Raw genomic sequence first — 21,086 nt, 5'->3', positions numbered from 1 at the left:
GGAGACTGGGATGCCCAGAGACTTCTGGGTCCTGGCTCAAGAACCTAGGGGGCTATGGAGGAGCAAGGACACCAGGAAATGTGTTGTCCAGGGAGGAGAGTGAGAGAGTGGAGATCTGCAGCTCCACGCTGGGCATTATGAGGCTAGGGATTCCTGAGACTCGGTGCTGGCTGTTTCCAGTGGGACGTTTCATGCTTGCAGCTCAAGGCACAGAGGAGGACCGGCTATGTCTGCAGGGGCTGCGCTCCCATTGGAGAGCTTATCTATTTGTGTAGGCACAATGGAGACAGAAGGGACCAGAGGAATTTAAGGATCTATGAAGAGAGAGAGGAGAGACGGAGGGAGAGAGGAAGGGAGGGAGGGAGAGAGAGAGAGAGAGAGAGAGAGAGAGAGAGAGAGAGAGAGAGAGAGAGAGAGAGAGAGAGAGGAGATGAAGGGCTACTGAGACATCCTACAAAGTGGCCAGGAAGATAAGAACAGTGGACAGGCATCATGGAGGTGGGGGAAGCCGCACAGGCACTGCCCGTGTACCTCTGTGAATAAGTGGAGGGATCTGTCACTGGAACTTTAGGAACATTGCCATTTAAAACTAGAGACCTGTCACCGAGGACAAAGAGGGATGTACTTCCTGGGAGACAGTAAGAGCTTCACCAAGCCACAGCTGAGCCACGCGGATGTGACCTCTGTCTCTCCCCTAGAGTCTTTTCCTCTATTTAGTTCATTCATAATTTTTTTCTTTTCTTTTTTCTTTTTTTTTCATTCATAATTTTAAATAAGGTCTTTGGGATGTGGGAGATCTCAACATGGCTTCTGCGAAGAAGCCAATAGCTGACTCAGTCGGCAGAATTAGAAACGGCGCCAGCAGAGCCTTCCATCCTGAAAGACAGCTGGCATCTCGGGGTGCTCTTACTCTACCGTGAATGACTAAGCAGTCGGCTTCCAGCAGCTGCGGCACAGAGCTCCGGAGGAAAGCCTCCAACGTTCCAATTCTGAGAAAGGAGAAGCTCGGTGGGACCCCCTGGTTTCTGTACTAAGTTACAAGGTGGATTACTAAACTGTGGCTGGCTACTTTTCCCATAAGAGTTTGCTATAAAAGCAGATGATTTGGTAACAGCGTGTCTCACAGAGGAAACAAGTCAAAGAAGGGCTCAAGTTGGATGCCCTCAAAGTTTTAGTTGATAAACTTTCTCCCACTAGTTCATCTTCAGTATACATTCCCTTATCAGCTGACACTCCTCCTCAGTGCTGTCTAGCTATGTTTGCTTCTGTTAGCTTATGTCAGTGAAACTCAGTGAGCAAAATTCGCCCATGAAGACAGAATATGCTCATGACAGGATGGAGTGACAGGGATGATGTCCTCACTTGTGGCATGCTTTTATGTCTTTGACACATGTAAGGAAAACTACAGATGCTACACACAGAAAAGACAGGCACATAGAAATTCATCATGGCATAGATGTCATCAATAACTATTTTCCTGTCAATATCAACAAATATAACTCACATCATAAATTCTAATTTGAGTATAGTAGAAAACATTAACGATAGCTTTGCTCCAACACATCATCCAAGGAAATATCAACACCTAAAATTTTTCAAACAAATGTGCTATCTTCCAGATGAAAGAAAACTTGGCAAACAGACTCATATTAAGTTAAAATGTTCCTGTAGAATATGAATAGAATCAAAAGTGACTAGCTTTCTATGTATCTATTTTATAGAAGTCTTTATTTATATGAAGGAAATACTGCCAACAATTCTCCTTGTAGAGTTAGTGATGAAGGGAAGGACTTCCCCAAAGCAATTAAAACAGCCTCTGAACTTGAAGTTTAACTAAAAATCCAACACTGGATGACTCGAGGAGAGATTGCTGGAGGAGATGTCAGGGAGTTAAAATCATTTTGGAAAGAAGTGCCTACATTTGGTCAGTGTCACCCAGAAAGAGAGAATGGCCTCATATTCCCTTCCAGGGCCCCATAAGCCAGTCTCTCCAGGAGCCGAAATGTTCTCACAAGGAGCTTTCCAACATCTAAAGTGTAACGGAATGCTAAAGCTGACAAGAATGCCAGCTCAGAGCTAGGGTGCATGTGTCACTCCTCAGTGGATAGTGTCCTTGACATAAGGACAGCACGGGCCAAGGAGATATCCGAACCTTCATCCTACTGTATGCACGGACTCTCTGGGTCTCCTGAATCCCTTGGCCAGTGGCCACCACTGCTTTTTGTAGCTATCGCTTTTCTTGTCATCACCTGTTCTCTCCCACGACTTTGGCTTTGCATCGACAGAGAAACTCAACCCCACATTTCTGAACCAAATTGTTGAAGGAGAAGAGAGGAGCTGTGAAGTTAAGGAAGGGCATCCCTGCGGAGACCGGGCACAGCGACTTCAGCTCTCATCTCCTTCCACACACAGCATCCTGGATGCCCTGCTGAAGTCCCTGCAGCCGCAGCTCCCTGTGTGCAACTGTGGCTCCTCCGCAGGCTGAGAGGCAGCAGCTGATCCTGTGTGGACCCCAACTGCCACCATACCCTCATTCACCGGCTTGCTGGGTCAATTCAGAACCATTTAACACAAAGTCCCGGATGACACCCAGCTTAGTTAGGTTCTAGGTGAACTCCAGCCACTTACCATCAGGTCCAGGTGGGCCTGCAGGCCCAGTGACTCCTCGGGACCCTGGTTTTCCATCAGCACCTGGTGGACCAGGATAGAGTGCAGGGACGCCCGGTTCTCCTGGGAAGCCTTTGTGCCCCATCTCACCTGGAAGGCCTCTCTTTGTATCTGAAACCCAAGAGCATTCACAGCAGGTGAGTGTTCTGATAGTTAAAGGTTGTGTCAGCTTTCGGGTCACAGGGGACCGCCGTCAGGAACAGGTGTCAGGGGCTGGCTGAGAGCCTTGCTATGCTTCTTCACAACTTGTCTACCCGTCAGCTTCCATAATGGCCTGGGATTGTGGCCATTTGCTGACAACACTGGACAGCGCCCCCCAGTTCTCCCATCCAGGCACCATGTTAGTCACCATCAGTGTCACGTTCTAACCTAGCTGGTGGTTACTGCAGCATGCCTCCTTCATCTCAGAGCTGAGTCTACTTCATGAGAAGGAGGGATGGAGCCACAGGAAAGCCACGTGGGCCAGCGAACCCACCTGGTCCGTGCCCACACCTGAGACCAGGTACCTTCTGATGGTATGAGCCTCTGTTACCTTTATCTCCGATGGACGGGCCTGGGGGTCCTATGGGTCCAGGGTCTCCTGGCTCACCTCGGCTTCCTGGCTCCCCTTGAGCACCTGGGAATCCTGGCTCACCCCTGGCACCTGTAGCCAAGACAGGTCCCTGCAGTTACAATCAAATCACTGCCTAGGGACAAGCCCCCACCACAGCAATGAGGCCACTTACAGGCCACTGCAGGCATCCAACATCACAGAAAGTACACTGTACACAGAGAGAGGCAGGAAGTGTTCAGATGCTGAAAATACAGGGGCCCTAATTCACAGCCTAGCAGGGTATGATTCTGATCAATCTAAGACACTTACAGAGGCACAGAAGATACCAAAAGGACACACAGAGGTTTCAGCGGAGAGGAGAGTGGTTTGAGTGGCATTCTGGGAGTTAAAAACTATAACCTTTGGTGTCTCCTAGAAACGAAGAAATGTCCCTCACTCACACAGATAGGGTCACCCCTGTATGGTGGCGAGTGTTGTCAGCCGGAACCATGTGAGCGTTTCTAGTTACCCCTTTGAAACCACCAGGGAAGCTGGGCTGTGTCTGAACACCTTCATTTTGGCTCACTTGGGAAATCTGTCTCGACAGTTTATGACTTTGTCCCCAACAGAAGGGGAGTGCGGGTCCATGTGAGGCCACATGGATCACTGAAGCTTTTGTACCAACCTTTTGCTAGGGATGGATGGGGCGAGTAGGCAGGGGGTCCTGGGGGGCCTTGTTCCCCACGCTCTCCCTGGGGGGAAAGAAAACATTGTGAGCCTAGCCTTGGGAGTTCTCGTAATTTTCACAGTGCCCAGGGGTGGGCAGGATTGTTCTCACTATCCAACTAGGGATATCCTCATAGCAACATCTCTGCCATGTGACTGCAGGGAGTCCCTGCATCCCTGCCCGCTGCCACACAGACATGGGAGAGTCTCCTCATGAAGCCCTGGCCACGGGTAGGGACCAGAAGTGGCTGGGAGACTCTGCAATGAGTCTCAGACCCTCAGGGCGCTGACATCTGAGCCATCTGGTGAGCGGGGAGGCAGCACGGAGGTGCAGGGACGCCTGACACCATCTGCTCAGTAGACTCCACATACACCAGCACATTTCCCTGCCCTCTCCAGACATGTCCTCTAGCAGGAAGGCCACCCACAGGGCTGGGTCCCCCTCGTAGCTACCCTGGATCACACCTCACCTGGTCTCTTCCCTCCCAACCCTTAGGATTAACCACACATGCTCCATTCTGTACCAGGAACTGGAGGCACCTCTCCATCTTGCTGCTACAAAGCCAGTCCCCTGCTGCCCCTTGCATGCTGAGGGGGCTGAGCAGCACACAGCACCCCCACTCTAGGGGGGGGACACATTCATAAACTGCTGCCCATCTCCTCGGCCCATGCTGTTTAGGTGAGGAGCAGAAAGAGATGAGTCACCTTGGGTCCTCGGGGTCCGCTGGGGCCTTGGAAACCATCCAGGCCTCTGCTTCCCTGAAAGACAGGTACGAGCTGTTATCTCCAGCTCCAGGGGAGCCCCAGAACCAACCCCATGCCACTTCTACCAGCACAGCCAATGCAGACACCAAGAATCCCCTCAACCACGCCACCTATCCAGTGTGCATCCAAACTCCCTCATTTCAGATGCACAAATGCGTTTAAAGACGCTTTGCCTGAAGCAGGAGCCAGAGTCCAAATGTGACATTTGCCTGCAATGTCTGTCAGGCCACGTTTAGCTCCTGACAGCTTTTCCTTTGTGCTTTAAGTTCTTTTCAGGTTTACTTTACTTTATTCAGATGAGTATTCTGCCTGCATGTATGTACGTGTACCATGTGAGCAGTTGGTGCCTCTGGGTGTCATAGGAGGGGGTCAGATTCTGGGCTAGAGTTACAGAGGGTTATGAATGACCAAGTGTGTGCTGGGAACAGAACCCAGGTCCTGTCTAGTCACCTTGCAGAGTCAAACCCAGGAGCTCACATGCCGTTTGGTAGGCTAAGATTGTCTGAATTTGTTTATTTTCTTCTGCAGGGCTGTGGCTGACTCTAAGCCTCTCACACTAGGTGGAGCTGACCAGTCACTTCATGTCACTCCAGAAAGAGCCCTAAGCCCCCAAGCCTCACTAGCAGGGGTCAGTAGCTGGCAGAGTGAGCGCACTGTCAGGAAGATTTTACAGCGGGGCTCTCGGGGAATGCCTCCTCAAATGCCCATCACAAGAATGCTGTCTTATGTGTCTGGATGTGTTTCCATGTCTTTCTGTATTTCTAGGTTTTTCCTCAGCCCAGGGGCACAAAGAACAGGGGTTAGTGCAACACAACTCAGGGCCTTTGGAGGAAAGCCGTCTCCCAGGATCCGCCTGAGAGGGCTGTGGGCAGGAGGGCGCAGTGTCATGACGCCATTGAATGCCTAGCCCGTGGGCACAGCCTTGCTGCCTGCTCTTATCTCCTGCACAGCTGGAAAAGCATTCCTGGTAGATGTGGTTTCTGGAGCCTGAACATGGGTTTCCCCAAATGAGGGGAAACAGTTGCTAATTTTTCAGAAAAACGTAATATAAACCAAATGCACAGGACATCTCTCCATTCCTTGACTGGCCCAGTTACTTTGCTAGGCACCCATGTCTGTGTGTCCATGGGTGTCGCCTGCCCTGTCTCTGTGTCCATGCACACACATGTGTGAAGTAGGTTCTTTGTTCCTGCAGGGAAGTGGCGGCGGGGGCAGGGCTTCCCCAGGGTGCCTTCTCTGAGCTTCCTCCCTCTTTGGCACACCGCCTTAATGGGTCGCCCTGCACAGCGGGCTCCTTGGAGCTGCCTCTGGGTTTCTGGCTCCGAAGGCCACCTCTTCGGCACATCTGGAAAGCTCGTGGGGAGGCTGCAGCTGGACGGCTGGACAGTGTGGTTTGCACTGACACTCAGTACGATGGGTCATTTGTGTATGTCTGCCTATTTCTCTATTTTTTCAGTTGGGTAAACTATTTCTTCCTCTGACCCACTTAAGCACAGATATCTGTTTCTTCTCCAGTTACAGAGAGAAAGCTGGATGGGCATCCCTAGGCTGCAGCAGCCAGGCGGCCAGGGGCTGGGGCTTGCTGGGCCCTAGTCTAGGATTCTAGTCTTCATGGACCTCTAGTTCCAGGGGAAGCTGTGTTGAGCTGTAGTTTTGGATGTGATAGTTCCTTTGTGTTCGGGGAAGAGTGGCTGGCGGCATGTCACCTGGCCACCTGAGCAATGTGCTGACCGACTTGGCTGGGTTTCGGGTGCATTGCCTGCTGTAGTTGCCTCTACGGTATCTGCTCTTTGCCATCCTTAAGGCAGTGGCATTCTGGACTTGACTGTGAAGAGGGGAACAGCTACTGCCTCTGCTGTGTTACCTTTGGGAACACTCTTAGCCAAGAACTCATGTCACAGAAAGTTGGCTGTAGTGAGTGTGCGGTCTCCAGCCTGAGTTTAGGGTCAGCAAGGAGAGGAAATGAACACCTGTGATACCAGTCTCCACGGCACATGGTCAGTGCCAGAACTTGGCCTCTAGCTGCAGCCATAGAAGTTGGCCATGACACCAGGAGACAAGACTACCTGCTACACCAGAACAGGCATATAGCCCTCCTGTCTTAGTTCAGCCTCTGCGCTACCTGCTGTGGCAATGTGAGTAGGATTCAGGGGAACCTGGCATTCGGAGGCTGCCCTCTGTGTGCCTGTCAGGACAGCATGGGGGGACCCCAGTGGTGGGTACCCTGTGTGTGCACTCTGTTGCTCACACCGGGGGCAAGCAAACATGTTGTTATGTGCCCTTTAACTCTGTAGCTTCCAAGCATGTTTGGGTACATATGTGCTGAGCTGGGATGACCCTACATGTAGCCTGCTGGGTGAAACGTGGAACAGCATGGCACAAATGCACCTATAATTCCTTTGTTGTCAAGTTACGGCAGGTCACATGACCCTGGAGGCTGGCACAAATCTAAAATCAGACCCCACTGTGGGAGATGAGGTGGGGCTGGAATTTGTGCACACAATGAAAGTTGTGAATAAATAAATCATTAATTATGGGGCTGGAGAGATGGCTCAGAGGTTAAGAGCACTGTCTGCTCTTCCAGAGGTCCTGAGTTCAATTCCCAGCAACCACATGGTGGCTCACAACCATCTATAATGAGATCTCATGCGCTCTTCTGGTGGGCAGGTGTGCGTGCAGGCAGAACATTGTATACATAATAAATAAATCTTTAAAAAAATAAATCATTAATTACATAAAGGCATTTCTGTGTGCACTTTCTGCTCCTGATGTGTGTAGTTGGTGCTAAATCTCATCTGGACCTGTAATAAATTTCTCACACACAATTTCTTTTTCTTTTAAACAGTCAAAACTGTGTCAGAGCACAGGGGAAAAGCAACCAGGCTATCATTAAACACAAACAAGTATTAAAGTGTATGTGGGTACCTAGGAAATAGAGGTGGGATCTCAGTCACACTGCTGACAACCTATGAGTGACAATGACACAGAGGGATGTGAAGTTTGGGACTGGGGACCTAATGATGGAGGTGACATCATTAGGTCCTAGGTAACCTAATGACGGGTGAGTTCTGTGCAAAGCTGAGACAGGGGCCGATGCTCCTGTGGGGCTCTGAGAGTTGCAAACGTAAGTTATGAGCCTGTAAATTCAGGGGACATCCCAAGTGGGCTTTGGGGACGAATACGGTTTTCTGAGATGCCACTGGTTATATACATGAGGTTTCATGCCTGCACAGTCCATATCCTGTGTGTCATACTTACCTTCTGTCCTAAGACTCCTTTTTCTCCATCAAGGCCAGGAAAACCCTGTGGTGAACAGAAAACACAGTCAATAAGCAGTTTGGGACAGGTGACAAAGTTTCCCAGAGGGCTGAGTGACAGTGCCAATGACCATGGTGCAGCCTTCTGCTGTCAAGGTTTGGAAGAAGGTACAGGTGGCCAAACTCAACCCCAGGTGCCAAGGTGGCTGTTGAGGCTCATGGCTCTGAAGGTGACACCTTCCTCTTAGAGACAGGCCTCCCGCCCCGCCACGCCCCCCCAATGAGGGGCATCTTTATTGGACTCTTTGGGTGACCAGAAATGAATCTACATTTTAGATTACTCTCTCCAGTTTGTTACAAAGATTAGTCAAGCCTCATACCAGAAGGAAGCTCCAGGGCAGCTACGGTGTTTTAAAAACTTCAGCATGGGGTGAACATGGTAGCAAATGCACCTGAGGGATGTCCCTGCTGTCATGTGCCCAGCCAGCTGGCTGTGTCCAGGGTGGGGACCAGAGGGCCATGGGAAATCTCTACTTTTTGCTCAGTGTTTCTATGAACCTAAAGACTGATCTAATGAAAAAGAAAATCTGTTTAAAAAGCAAAGAGCCAACTGGGCAGACAACTGTGGCTATAAAGAGCATGGGGCACGTATGCACACACACACACACACACACACACACACACACACACACACACACACACACACACACACACACACACACAAATACACACAGGACTGGCTCACCCGTATCCCTGGGAATCCCATGATGCCTTCCTCGCCTTTCATGGATATGCCCTAGGAGAGAGAAACCAGGATGTGAGGGCTTTCTGGAGCTGACCCCACCAGCGGGCCACTCTGCAGCCTCCCAGGCCTCTCAGTGATAAGATGCCAGAACAGATAGTTTGAGGGAAGAGACAGCACAGGGCTGTGTGCTGATCCTCTTTACCCAGGATGCCATACGCCACCACAGCATGCATGACTGTGAGGAAGAACCAGGAAGGGATAGACAATGCTGAATATCCATATTGTTAAAGAAAACACATCATGCATCCATGATTCCTCCTCGCACAGAGACGTGCACGAGAACCCAAGAGCACAGCCCACCACTCCAACAGGAGCCCCGAGGACAGAGCAGCTAGAGGAGGGAGGAGGTCGTCGCTGGACTTACTGGGACCCCTTGCTCTCCTTTGCTTCCCTTTTCGCCCTGTGAAGAACACACAGAACAAGACATGTTCACACCTCTGAGATCGGCAGCGTGCAAGCACCCATCCCAGCTTAGGACGCAAGGCTAAAAGGGATCGGATAAAATCTCAAGCAATCCTGATGGGTTCCTGGCTATCGGTTAACTCCCAAATGTGGCAGCTTCAAAACCCAGCCGTGGAAAAGGGAATCTTCACGAGGTAAATGAGTTCTTATGTAGCCGGTGTTGTGTCCAGGAGGCCTTCCCTCTTCCGACTGAGTGCTATCTGCACCAGCACCAGGGCGCAGGCATGTCTGGGCTCCCACATATCTGTCCCACAGTGTGAGAACACACCCTAGAAGACCCACACAGCCACACTCAGACACATAAGGTCCGCTTGGGAAGAGGCAGCTGGAATACCTAACATCTCAAGCCAAAGTAGCTTTAAACACAGAGCAGAAATTCTTCACTCAATTTTTTTGTTTTTTTGGACTGGCAGGACCTTGGCCCATCTTTGCTGTCAACACTCAGGCTCCTGCAGCTCACAACTGCCTCCTGCAGGCTGACTGGGACCATACAGTCCCTCCAGCAGCTGGTACAAATCTGATAGGGGTGGGGCGGAGGTGGTTTTCCCTCCGTTTGGGTTGCACCTGTTTGCATAAAATGCTTCTCACTCTCCCCTTCCCTAGGTGGACTGGGAATGGCCACTCCTTTACCTTGTACAGATCCGGGTTGTACGTTGATGGCGTAGGCCCAGCAAGTGTGATTTCGGATGGGATCCCATTGGGTCCTGGCTCTCCTACGTCACCCTGCAGATTGTTCAACAAAAGCGATTACGGTTTTGAACCAGATGAAGGGCACAGGACTTGAGTGACAGCACACCCTTACCACATGCACTATTTTGTTTTTGCTTTGCGTTGTGACAATAAAATAACCCCACCAAAAATAATCATAATCTAAAATCATGTGAACCAAACTTCTGTTAGCAATTGTTTATAGCATTTATATGTCGAAGGTCACAGAGATCACTAGTAATTCTACACTGCGCCTGCTTCTGTGGGCTATAGCCTTTGGCAGATGCCCACACAAGGAAGTCATTAGGCCTGAAGTGAGAGGTGGCTGGCGTCACCACAAGCAAAAGGTATTATGTGTGCTGAAGAGCAAAGGCTAGACTAAATATCTTGAGGAGACTTTCACTGTGTTTGTGTCTGCAGCAGCAGACACTGTCCTATGTGGGCAGCAATGGCCAGCAAGCTCATGCCTTGTTCACGCCCTTTCTCCTTCAGACACTGATGAGTGCCGAAGGGCCTGATGGATGTTTCTTTTGCTATTTCTACATTCAAATGACAGTGCCAGCTTGAGCTCAGCTACCATGTAGCAGACCGAGAGCCGGGCTGGCTTCTGAAGGCCTGTGTGTGTTCTGGGCACTCGTCAACACTCTCAAAGACTGTTTGAGGCTACAGTAGCCATGAGGGCTTCACTGTGTTCATTAGGGTCCGAGTAATGCCTTTTTGTGGGTTGCCAAGCGTACCTTCATCTCCATGGCCCTCCATGTGACCATCCCCTCCCACCAGTGTTTCCTCACCAGGCCCTCCCTCCTTTTATTTTTACCTACTTACTGTGGGATAGTTCACTGTCGGGGCTCTACCTTTTTACGTGTTTTGATCTTTAATTTCTCCTCTTAATGTTTTGGGAATTCTGATTTCCACTTAGGGTATTCAGTCAGAAGCAGACTGCCCACAAGGTTACATCACTCACATAGTAGAGCCTGAGGCATGGATCTGCTGCTCAGCGAGCAGACAGCTCACAGTGTGTGTGAGGGTGGGGTGGGCTGCAGGTGTGTGTGAGGGTAGGGTGGGCTGCAGGTGTGTGTGTGAGGGTGGGGTCGGCTGCAGGTGTAGGCACTGTTCTCTTCCATCCTCTGGGGTCATGGAAGGATAGCAGTTGGAGGTACCAGAAGTCACACAGCCTTCTTTCATGACTGAACTCAGCCAGGGCAGTCACGTGATCTGTTCCAGGTTAGTCTTAAGCTGAGTCCCTTTAATCATCTCTGGACCCCACACATTAGAAGGCATTCTTAGGGGACACGGCCACTCCCCAGCGGGTGTCAGAATCTATGTCCACCTAGACAGATCACATTCATATCTCCTTGATTGACAACTGTGCGGGTGACCTGGCAGTTGACCACCATCTTATGCACACTGGGGGTTTGCACGGCACCTGGACAGCACCAGGTCACCCTGGTAGTGAATAGTCAATAGACTGTGTCATCTTTACCTTTTCACCCGTTTCTCCATAAAAACCAAGTCCTCGGTTTCCCTGGAAACAGAGGAGACGTCTGTGAGTTTGTATGTCGTTTTTAGAAGAAAAGAGACCAAGCTAGACCCTCCCTGAACTTTAGGAGCCAAATGCTCTGCCTGGTCCTTTGCCTAAGGCAGGCCTGAGGAATGAGTAGTGGAGCCCAGAGCGTTCCTGTCAGCTGTTAGCACTCAGCTCCCCTCAGACCCATCTGAAGAAGGCTGGTGCTCCCTCAAGTCCTGGGCCCTCTAACTTTGGGCACAGGCCAGATGATGGCCCAGACTCCATATCTGGAGATCACAAGTCATCTCATTTTTGATAAAAACCACCCTGACCTCATATAAACATCTCTTCCTTTGTAATGATTTTAGGGGACTTAACCCAGATCACATTTCATATTCACGTGGCTGTTCAGATTGTTTTCTGAGGCAAAGGCAGGCTTGTGTCTCAGCCAGTGTTTATCTTACAGTCCCTCTGAGGAGCAGCTGGCCTGGAGTCAGCCCCCTGCCCCCCTCGCCTGAGACCAGCGATGCAAGAAGCCACTCCACAAATTCACACGCGCTTTCACACAGCGCTCTCTCCCTTTGCCCCCAAGCAGCTGTGCCTCTTTCCCAGGGTCTCTCTATTGCTACAGTGAGCAGGAGTCACACAGGACCCCTCCAAGCCTCTCTCTGCAGTCTACCGTCTGCCTACTCCATTGCTTAGATATCTTTTGAAAATAAAAAGTAAAGCCTTTAATTAAATTCTGCTTTTCCTGCTTCACCACCTGGCTGGGAGCTGATATCAAAGCATGGTGGCTAAGCGCGTCCCTACCGTGCTCTCTACTCATAGATGCTTGTCAAAGTTGCCAGGAAGTGACTTGGCCCAGAGTGAGGGGGCTGTTTGTATTTGCAGCAGCCAGGGGAGATCTAAGGCCAGAGCCTGGGCCAGGCCACTGCTTCCGTGGCCTCGCAGCTCTGCTGGCTTCCGCTGTCCTTGGCTCTAGGCCCTTCCCACCCTGCTCAGGGCTGTCTGAGGGGGTGAGTGTGGCGGGATACTCAGGAGCCTCCTCAAGTTCCAGCTCCAGCTGGAGGCTCTGTTGGAGGGGATGGGAGCCTGAGGGGTATGGGGGTGGGTGGCAGCCAAGGTTACCAGGGGTCACAGAAATGGGACTGCACATGGAGCAGGCGTGGGAACACAAGAAGACATATGCAGCCGCGGATGGACCTTCTAGGCTTCCTGCTGGAGCCCAAGTGTCTCTGATCAGATATTTTTCTCATCAGCATTACTGAGTCTGGACATCTGTCCAACCTTCTCAGGTTATGACAGAGCCTGGTTCTGTTCTCCACAGTTCTAATATCCTACACACTTGGTTGTGCCTCCCCCCAATATTACAGGTACCCTGCCGTGGACGCGGTACGGCTCTGGGCTCCAGTCTGACTCAGCAGCACTGGGTAAGCCCCTGGTGCTGACCTTAGGCTCTGACTGACTCTCACTATATCCAGGTAGGATGAAAGCCACCTACTCCCCTTAAACAAACATAGTGTCCCCTTGGCTACCCTGGACAACTGCACCTGTAGATATGTAGGCGATTGCTCCAATGCATGCCTTTCACCATGGCTCACCGGTGTGATCTGCACACAGCCACAGAGATGCTGTGACAATACAAACGGGCACCACCCGGCACCCTCACATGAGGCCTGGGCCAGGTGTTCAGACACGCCACAGGCTCTAGTCCTAAGCACCTAGCCTTAAACTGCACAACAGTCCTCAGCATGAGGTACACCAGGAGAAATTGTCAGCCAAGCTGTTCTCTAAGCACAGACAGAGGCATCAGAGAGCCCTCTCTCACCCACGTCCGCACCAACTTACTGGTTGTCCTTTGGGTCCAGGGGGCCCTCGTGGTCCCTGCAGAAATACAAAGACATGTATGTATAAGCTGTTTTCCCCCCTCCCAGGACCCAGATGACATCTGCGTGGAGGCCCTGGGAAAACCACTGACTGTCCACTTGGAATAGCACAGTCGGAGCTTCCCACATCTGTCTCAGCAGGATGAAAAGCGAGGACGAAGGCAGGGACGCTGTCCTTGGAATGTAAGGCTATCTACCCACAGCTGTTTCTGGTTTGCTTGTGTGCTCTGGGCTTGTGACTTTACCCGAGTCCTTTGTAAGATCCCAGGCCCTGTGATGGTAGCCAGACTTCTCTGCTCTCCCGTGAGATTCCCAAATGCTCACGGATGGAGCAGATTTGTAGGCTAGTTCCATACACTAAGTACCTGGATATGTGCATCCTAAGAGTCTCTGCACTATACTTATTATTTTATTTATTCAGTGTACTTTGTGTGTGTGTGTGTGTGTGTGTGTGTGTGTGTGTGTGTGTGTACAGGTGTGAAGGCCAGTGGCCTGCCTCAGTCACTGGATCATACTCCACCTCCTCATTGCTTGAGACAGGGTCTCACACTAAACCTATCGCTTGCTAACTCAGCTATATTGTTAGTCAGTGAGCTCCAGGAATCCTCCCACCCAGCTCTGTGATTACAGGAGAGTGACACCATACTCGGCCTCTTGACACAGGGCTGGTTATGGATGGGACTCAGGTCTTTATGCTTACACAGCGAGCGTGTCACTGACTGAGCTACCTGCCCAGTCCCTGGGAACTCTAATCAGAGAAGACCGCTAAGCCACACAGTGGTTGCTATGTAAGTGAGCCAGCCACTTGCAGGGAGAGCAGGGGGTGTCCCCGTCCCTCTGTCGCCCTGTCTCAGGTGACTCTGCCACAGCGTTGCGGCATAACATCACCCAAGGGTTTTGCAAAGATGAGAATCATACCTACAACTGATTATTATGGTCTGCGGGGAAACTACATGTGCCCCCTCCCAGGCTGTGAGCATGCTGTGCAGACCCAAGCAAGAGCGGCCTGAACCCTGAGAATGAGTTTCTGGGAGAAGGTCACTCACCTGGAGCCAAACTCTCTTGTATGTCACCTAAGGCCTATTTGTCTCGCTGCTACAAAGTGCTCCTAATGAGGCAGAAACCTTCTCATGGCAGCCGACGTGTACTCCGGGCTCAGTGTGGTGGTAAGAGCAGGCAGGGCTGGGGAAGCATTAGCCTCCTCTTTCTCTTCTCTTGCAAGTCTCCCATTACCCTGCCTCAGTCCTGTCACACTATTCTGTGTCTTTGCATTGAAGGGAGGCACAGCTGGCAGCCTCTACTCAGTGGGGTGTTCTATAAATGACATCCAGCATCTGCCTTTCTAGAGTTGCCATGACCCAGGTGGATGTACCTGTCACACATGGCCTGTCCCAGAAAAAAAAAATCTGTTTTCTTCTTATAGACCTGAGTGGGACATTTGGTTGGCTTCACCTCAGGATGATGGTTCACCTCAGGATGATGGGCCCCTTGCCACATAGTTAATATGAAACCCGGAGAAGCTTATACATGGTGGGAAAAGCCTTAGCCAGGCCCAGTGTCACTCAGAAGTGACCTGACACCGCCTCAGGGACTTACCGGTCTTCCAGGAGCTCCCACGGGACCCATCTGTCCTATTGGCCCTGGACGGCCAGGAGGCCCCTGTGGAAGGACAAAGCAAGCATGATTTGAAGACAGGCAGCTGGTATGTCTACTCCAGATGTTTCTAAAGTTTTGCATGGAATAGTCCCTAACGAAAATGTCACTCACCTGGTATCCAACGAGTCCAGGCTCGCCAGGCTCACCCTGGTTGAGAGGAAACAAGGGGTTAATTAAGAATTGATTGTGTGTGTGAATGTGTGTGAGTGTGTGTGTGTGTGTGTGTGTGTGTGCATATGGGTGCATGAGTTCATGCAGGTGCATGTGCATGCATGTGAGGCCAGAGGTCAATATCAAATGTCATTTCTCAGGAGACATGCAAACTGTTTTTTGAGACACATTCTCTCATTGTTTTGGAGCTCCCTAAGTAAGCTAGCCTGGACAGCAACTGAACCCAGGAGTCTGCCTGTCACTACCTCCTCAGTGCTGGGATTGAGTGTAAGACACTATGTCCTGCTTTTTACATGGACTTTGGGACTTTAATTCAGGCCTTACACTTGTGAGGCAAGCCTTTGCCCGACTGAGCAGCTCTGAGCTGCTGATTCTCAGCATCTTTGGGTTCTATGGCAGAGCTGGAAATAGGCACAAAGTGCACAAGCCATGACACTGAGGTATTTGGTCTGCTGCGTTGAGAACACGGGGAGACTGAGTACATCCCTCACAGGAATGTGACCCCAAGTTAGCCATATCCTTGTTACCCCATGAACTGTGAATTCCTTCCCTGCATCCCTCCTCACATGCAGAGTTAATTTCTAACTGGCTTTCCTAAGCCTTTTCACGGGACCCCTGCATCCTGTCTCCCGCCCACAGCAAACATACCCTGTACTTGTCTCGGTCTTCTTTAGACAGTGCGTAAGGTTCGCCTTTCTGCCCCTTGGGTCCTTGGGGCCCCTAAGTCAGCAGATGCACCAGAGAAAGAAAAACACAGAAGAGCCTGTTATCTTCCAGCATGGCCATTGGTGACTGTTGGCTCTTGTCTGCAATGCCCAGTGTCCCTCCCCCGTGGGTTAGGTAGGCACCTCCAATATCAACTTCCTTAAGGTCCAACTGTACATATGAGGCATTTCATTTCCTACCCTTAGAGCTAAGATGGACACACTTTAAAGGATTTAAACTATTTCAAGAACCCCAGACAAATCCTCCGCACTCCTCCCCTGGCATAGGCCTGTTATCTTTTCTTCATAACGGTACTGGAGTGCTAGCACTCGATACCGTTAGCAGCTAGAGTCTAATAACCGTTTAATACAGGAAAGCGGCTCGAATTATGCCAACTCTAAGTGCGTGTTTCCTTTGGATATCTACATGTAAGCAGTGTTTTTCAATGACATGTGTCTCTTGGTGGTAAGACTCAAGCTAGCTAGACAGACAAGTTACTCACATCACTGAAGCACTTAACCACATGAAGAAGAGACACAGGGAGCAGCGGCTGCAAGGTGGAGGTGGACCCCACCAGCCAGAGACACCCGCTCACTGCTGGGTGAAGTTGGGGACGCTTACTCACGTCTCCTTCCCACCCCAATGCTTTCAAAGTACAAGGGCTTAGCGAAGGAACGTCAGCATAACCCAAGTTTGCAGATACGGTTCTGAAGGAGCATTTTAGGGTTCTCTGTAAGGATCCCAAGAATGAGGTCACAAAATGGACAGTTACAGGAAGGCTCCTGCATCGGAAACGCACTTCTACTGCACATCTGCCTCTTTGTAGATGCCGAAGAGCCCGAGCACCTTCCAGGTCCCCAGGAACCCTATAATCCAAGTCCACAGGGCTTAGCAGACTGTCTGGACAAGATTCAGGCTTCCTGGTTTCAGTTCTATTATTACAGAAGTCCCTGTTATTTTACTTAGAATATGGGTGGAGATGGTGCGATCCTAGAAGACAGTGGGCAAGAATTTACACCGAACCACGTATCTTCTATCTAACAGTTACTCGTGGATAGGGACAATGAACTCACTTGAACCTGGGACAGTCAGGAAAAAAAAAGTGGGTGGGAAAAGCATGTTCCATCAACTTTGATGACAAGGAAGCGGAGCGAAGGCCACACCACACTGTGCTTATACTCACAGGGAGGCCAGGAAAGCCTTCAGAGCCAGAAGGCCCCTGTGGACCTGCGTCTCCCCTGGTCCCATTGCAGCCATCGTAGCCGGGTCTTCCTCGGGGACCGCCTTGCCCTGGGTGCCCCTGGGAAGCAGAACAGTGGGTGAACAGTCAAGTTTTCAGGTAATTGATGCGTATAACAGTGGCGAGTGTCTTCAAAAGCCACATCCCCAGCACAAAGCCAAGGAAAGGATAACTTGAAAAAATGGCCAAAGGAAGGAATGAGATTAAAAAAGCAAACGTGTAGATGAGCCTTAAGCGGGTGCAAGGCTGCAGAGGCCGGTACCACTTCTCATGGGCTTGAAGGAACTTGGCTTCCTTTGCTTTGCTCAGGGCCCTCTCAGCAGGCAGTGGCAAGAGGAAAGAAATCCTGAAAGCCTGTACGAGCCATTAGAAGCAGCTGTCAGATGGCTTTACCAGCTTTGCTGAACTGTGGACGGCTAGCCAGAGAGGACAAGTCTCAAGTGAAGGTGGTGGTGACGCCCGAGGGCTGGGATCAGCTCTCTTTGGTGGTATGACTATTTTAATTGTTCTATTGTCTGAGACAAGGCCTCACTATGCAGCCCAGGCTGGATGCCAACTTGAGGTCCTCCTACCTCAGTCTCCAAAATGCTGGGATTATAGGTATGCCCCACCATGCCTTGCAATGCAAATGTTTAGATTTAGGCATGAATATTAAAACCCTAGGGCACTCAGAGATATGAACCGGGACGGCAACATGGCCAAGCACTTGTGGAATGACCGGGATTGCACTGAGCTGTCAGACGTGGGACAGAGACAGTAACCTACGGTTTGTGCTGTGATAGAACACAGTCTGCTTTGATATCAAACAGTAGGTTTTTAAGTATATGTTTTCTAATTGTGCAAGTTCTTTAAGTGACGTTTCTTGGCAATGAACCAAACATATATTCCAAAGTGGTTTCTGAGTCCGTTTGGATACTTTTTATTTATTTATTTTTTTTTAATTTGAGAAATTGAGAAAACTGGGAGAAAAAAATCATACACATACAATGACATTGAAAAACACTAAAATAAATTTTCTTTCTTTGTGTGTCTCTTTGCATTAGGTGGCCTTGACCTATGCTTGAGTCAGGACTCCCTTTTGGGGTGTCCCTTCTTCTCCTCTCCGCATAGCTCTCTGGTGGCCTAAGTAAGGACAAGAGGGGCCTCTGGACCTGGCCTTTCAGATACGCCTCAAGGAATTAGCTTTCTACAGCTCCCACCCAAGGGCTGCTGTGCCCTGTGGCATTTCCCTGAAAGATTTCTGCTAAGAAGTAAACATGCTGATGATAAATGAACAGAAACGAGACACATCAGTTTCCAGTCCACCCCATAATGTCCCTCCATCGTAATTAACTTGGATTACCAGACCAGACCATCAGGACAGAACTTCTGGGCAGTCCAAAGAGTTCCAAGAAGTAGTTTAAAAATGGGCACTTTAGAGTCAGGCTGTTTGAGGGAAAACATTTTTTATGACTTGTTTATCTCTGGAAATGTGTGGATTCTCCACTCTGCTCATTTCCCAAGATCCTAAGTTGCCTCCTTCTTCCTGGCTGCAGTATGGTGCAACTCCAAGTCTCCTGGGGCGCCCTCTATGGGTGACACTGAGGACCTGGCCATGTAGGCTCGTGTTCTGCTAAACATGGCTGCCTTGCTCCTGCTCCACTTCCTTCAAGATCATGGGGCTGTGGGTCTGAAGGCACAGAGCCGACCTCCCTTTCCTTCCCTGGGTCCTGTTCCCGGTACCAGCCCGGCTAGTGAGGCTGGACCATGTCGCTCCCCGTGTGTACAGTAAGAGAGAAGACACATGCTGCTGGGGCGTAGACATCTGTGAATGCAGGTGAGGTTCACAAGGCCCATGTTTCTAGCCACAGCAGCAGACGAAGGGGGCATGACAGGCCATGTGATAAACACACTTACCCCTGAGCTCGGGGTCTGGCCAGAAGAGCCTGCCCTGGGAGTCTGCTGGGTGGGTGAATTCTTCGAGTCAGGCTGTTTTTGTTTGGGTTTTGTCACAAGAAGTAAACTAGCTTATAAAAACAGTTTTATTGCAATTTGAGATTTTTCTCATGAATGAACCAGGCTTCCCCTGCCTCCCTCTCTATCTGGGTGTGGTGGGGGGGGTGACCTATTCTATAGCATAGGCTGGCCTCGAACTCGTGGCAATCCTCCTGCCTTATCCTTCCAAGGCACACCCCGCCTGTAACTCTGCTTTTGACTTTGTTCCTGTGTATTTATTACAAAGAAGCCGGGCAGCTGCAGCAGCCACTGCGGCCTCCTTCTAGCCTGGTACTTGCTGGCCCACTTAATATTCAGATTGACCCACGTGCCAAGCGAACTCTCAGGACCCAGTCTTTACAGACCATCCGTGAAATCACGCTGTCGTCCTGACTGCTAACAAGGTCCGGTTTTTAGCAAAGTAGACTCAGTTCTGAAGGCCGGTCTCTAAAAGCCTTCAGGAAGCAAACACTTTATCCATTGTTTGTCAGGAATCCAGGAGTAGAAAATCCAGTGCGGAGAACAACCCCCCTCCCCACCCCCCACAGCCCCAGTTTGATGCTGTGAACAGAGACGCTGTCTCGTTTCAAAGGTTTCTTTAAGTTATAAATGCATTGCTTGGAACACACGCGATGTTTAACCTTCTCATCTTCCCAAACACTTACAGGAATTCCATCTGCTCCTGGGAATCCAGAGACGCCTCTTGCTCCCTGTGAAGAAGCAGAACAATTAACAAAAGCAGAAAGGCCCACTGCCTATCTACAGCAGAGGACCCCAGCCAGGACCCCCAGTGCCCACCCACAGAACAAGACCCCAGCCAGGACCCCCAGTGCCTACCCACAGAACAGGACCCCAGCCAGGACCCCCAGTGCCCACCCACAGAACAGGACCCCAGCCAGGACCCCCAGAGCCCACCCACAGAACAGGACCCCAGCCAGGACCATACCACATCTCCTTTTGGTCCAGTCGGCCCAGGAGCTCCCCGTTCACCCTTGTCTCCTTTACGGCCCTGTAGTCCAGGGAATCCTTGCAACCCAGGGGGCCCATTGTACCCCTGGGTACCCACTGCTCCTGGCTGACCCTGTGGGAAGAACACATAATCAGGGTCACAGTAGAAAACAAGCGCACATGTATTCTCAGTCCTACTTTCCAAATAGCATGGCCCATTCTCCAAAACCTGCCATTTTCAGGAATGTTATGTAAATGAGGGATCGCTGGCTGTGGCAAGACATCAGACAGCTTGAGGAGAAACATGTTCAGTATGAAAACGAGAGTGCTCGACAGTGAGGTTGATGACAAGGGACCAAACGTTGAGTTGCGATGACAGAATCAACTAGGTTTGGCTTTTAAAGGTCTCCTCGGTGTAAAATGCTCCCAATGATTTTCTCCGTGTAATGCGTACAGGAGCTACACAAAATGTAGTATTCACATACAACGGAATGTTACCCAGCCTTAAACAGACAGCACTCCAACAGAGATGGACTCTGAAGACATATGCTGCTTATGAAATAATCAGTAATAAAACATATGCAAGTCTCATTTACGTGACATTGTTGAAGGGGTCAAGACCTATCTGCTGTCCCATTTTCAAGCCCTGCGTTGCCCTACGGCTAGAGGGAGGGTCATGCCTTTGTTTCTGACTTTCCCTCCATCGCCCCACGTCAGTCTTTATTGTGTATGTCCTCACAGAGTGTTGAGGGGCTCTCTTCAATGTCTCCTGAGACTTACGTGAGAGGACAAGTTTTACAAGGGAGGGCATGAGATACGGGGTGGAGGCCACAGAGGTGCCCAGGCAGGGACAGGAAGGACCTTATTCAAAGCTGTTCGCCTCCCTCTTCTGCTGGTTCTCATAGGAGCCATGGGTCTGTGAGCGGAAGAGCCCCATCCATTGAAGACAGAGACTGGTGGGAGAGAGTCAGAGACCCACTCCAGAGCTCAGCCCAAGGGGAGTCTGGGAAAGTCCCTGGGGTTCCACCTGGGACTGAGTGCTGGACCTTCTTTCCTAACCCTTCATGCAGTGTCTGC

At 50.5% G+C, this 21,086-nt stretch overlaps 1 protein-coding gene across 1 annotated transcript in view; it reads right to left on the bottom strand.

Annotated features, from left to right (window-relative positions):
- Col4a2 (collagen type IV alpha 2 chain) overlaps nucleotides 1–15,856 on the bottom strand; it is a 48,048-nt gene extending 32,192 nt beyond the window's left edge. Inside the window, exons 1-13 of the mRNA XM_051169445.1 lie at nucleotides 15,791–15,856; nucleotides 15,083–15,118; nucleotides 14,912–14,974; nucleotides 13,278–13,313; nucleotides 11,406–11,447; nucleotides 9,845–9,937; nucleotides 9,117–9,152; nucleotides 8,693–8,743; nucleotides 7,949–7,993; nucleotides 4,631–4,684; nucleotides 3,885–3,951; nucleotides 3,200–3,310; nucleotides 2,629–2,778 (exon numbers count right to left, since the gene is read on the bottom strand). Coding sequence (XP_051025402.1) covers nucleotides 2,629–2,778; nucleotides 3,200–3,310; nucleotides 3,885–3,951; nucleotides 4,631–4,684; nucleotides 7,949–7,993; nucleotides 8,693–8,743; nucleotides 9,117–9,152; nucleotides 9,845–9,937; nucleotides 11,406–11,447; nucleotides 13,278–13,313; nucleotides 14,912–14,941 — 715 coding nt within the window. The 5' untranslated portion in view covers nucleotides 14,942–14,974; nucleotides 15,083–15,118; nucleotides 15,791–15,856. The remainder of the gene's footprint in view (nucleotides 1–2,628; nucleotides 2,779–3,199; nucleotides 3,311–3,884; nucleotides 3,952–4,630; nucleotides 4,685–7,948; nucleotides 7,994–8,692; nucleotides 8,744–9,116; nucleotides 9,153–9,844; nucleotides 9,938–11,405; nucleotides 11,448–13,277; nucleotides 13,314–14,911; nucleotides 14,975–15,082; nucleotides 15,119–15,790) is intronic.
- Nucleotides 15,857–21,086: the final 5,230 nt, after the last annotated feature.

This window comes from Acomys russatus, chromosome 27, assembly GCF_903995435.1.
Source record: "Acomys russatus chromosome 27, mAcoRus1.1, whole genome shotgun sequence".
Lineage (NCBI taxonomy): Eukaryota > Metazoa > Chordata > Mammalia > Rodentia > Muridae > Acomys > Acomys russatus.
This window is presented reverse-complemented; position numbering and strand designations above follow the sequence as displayed.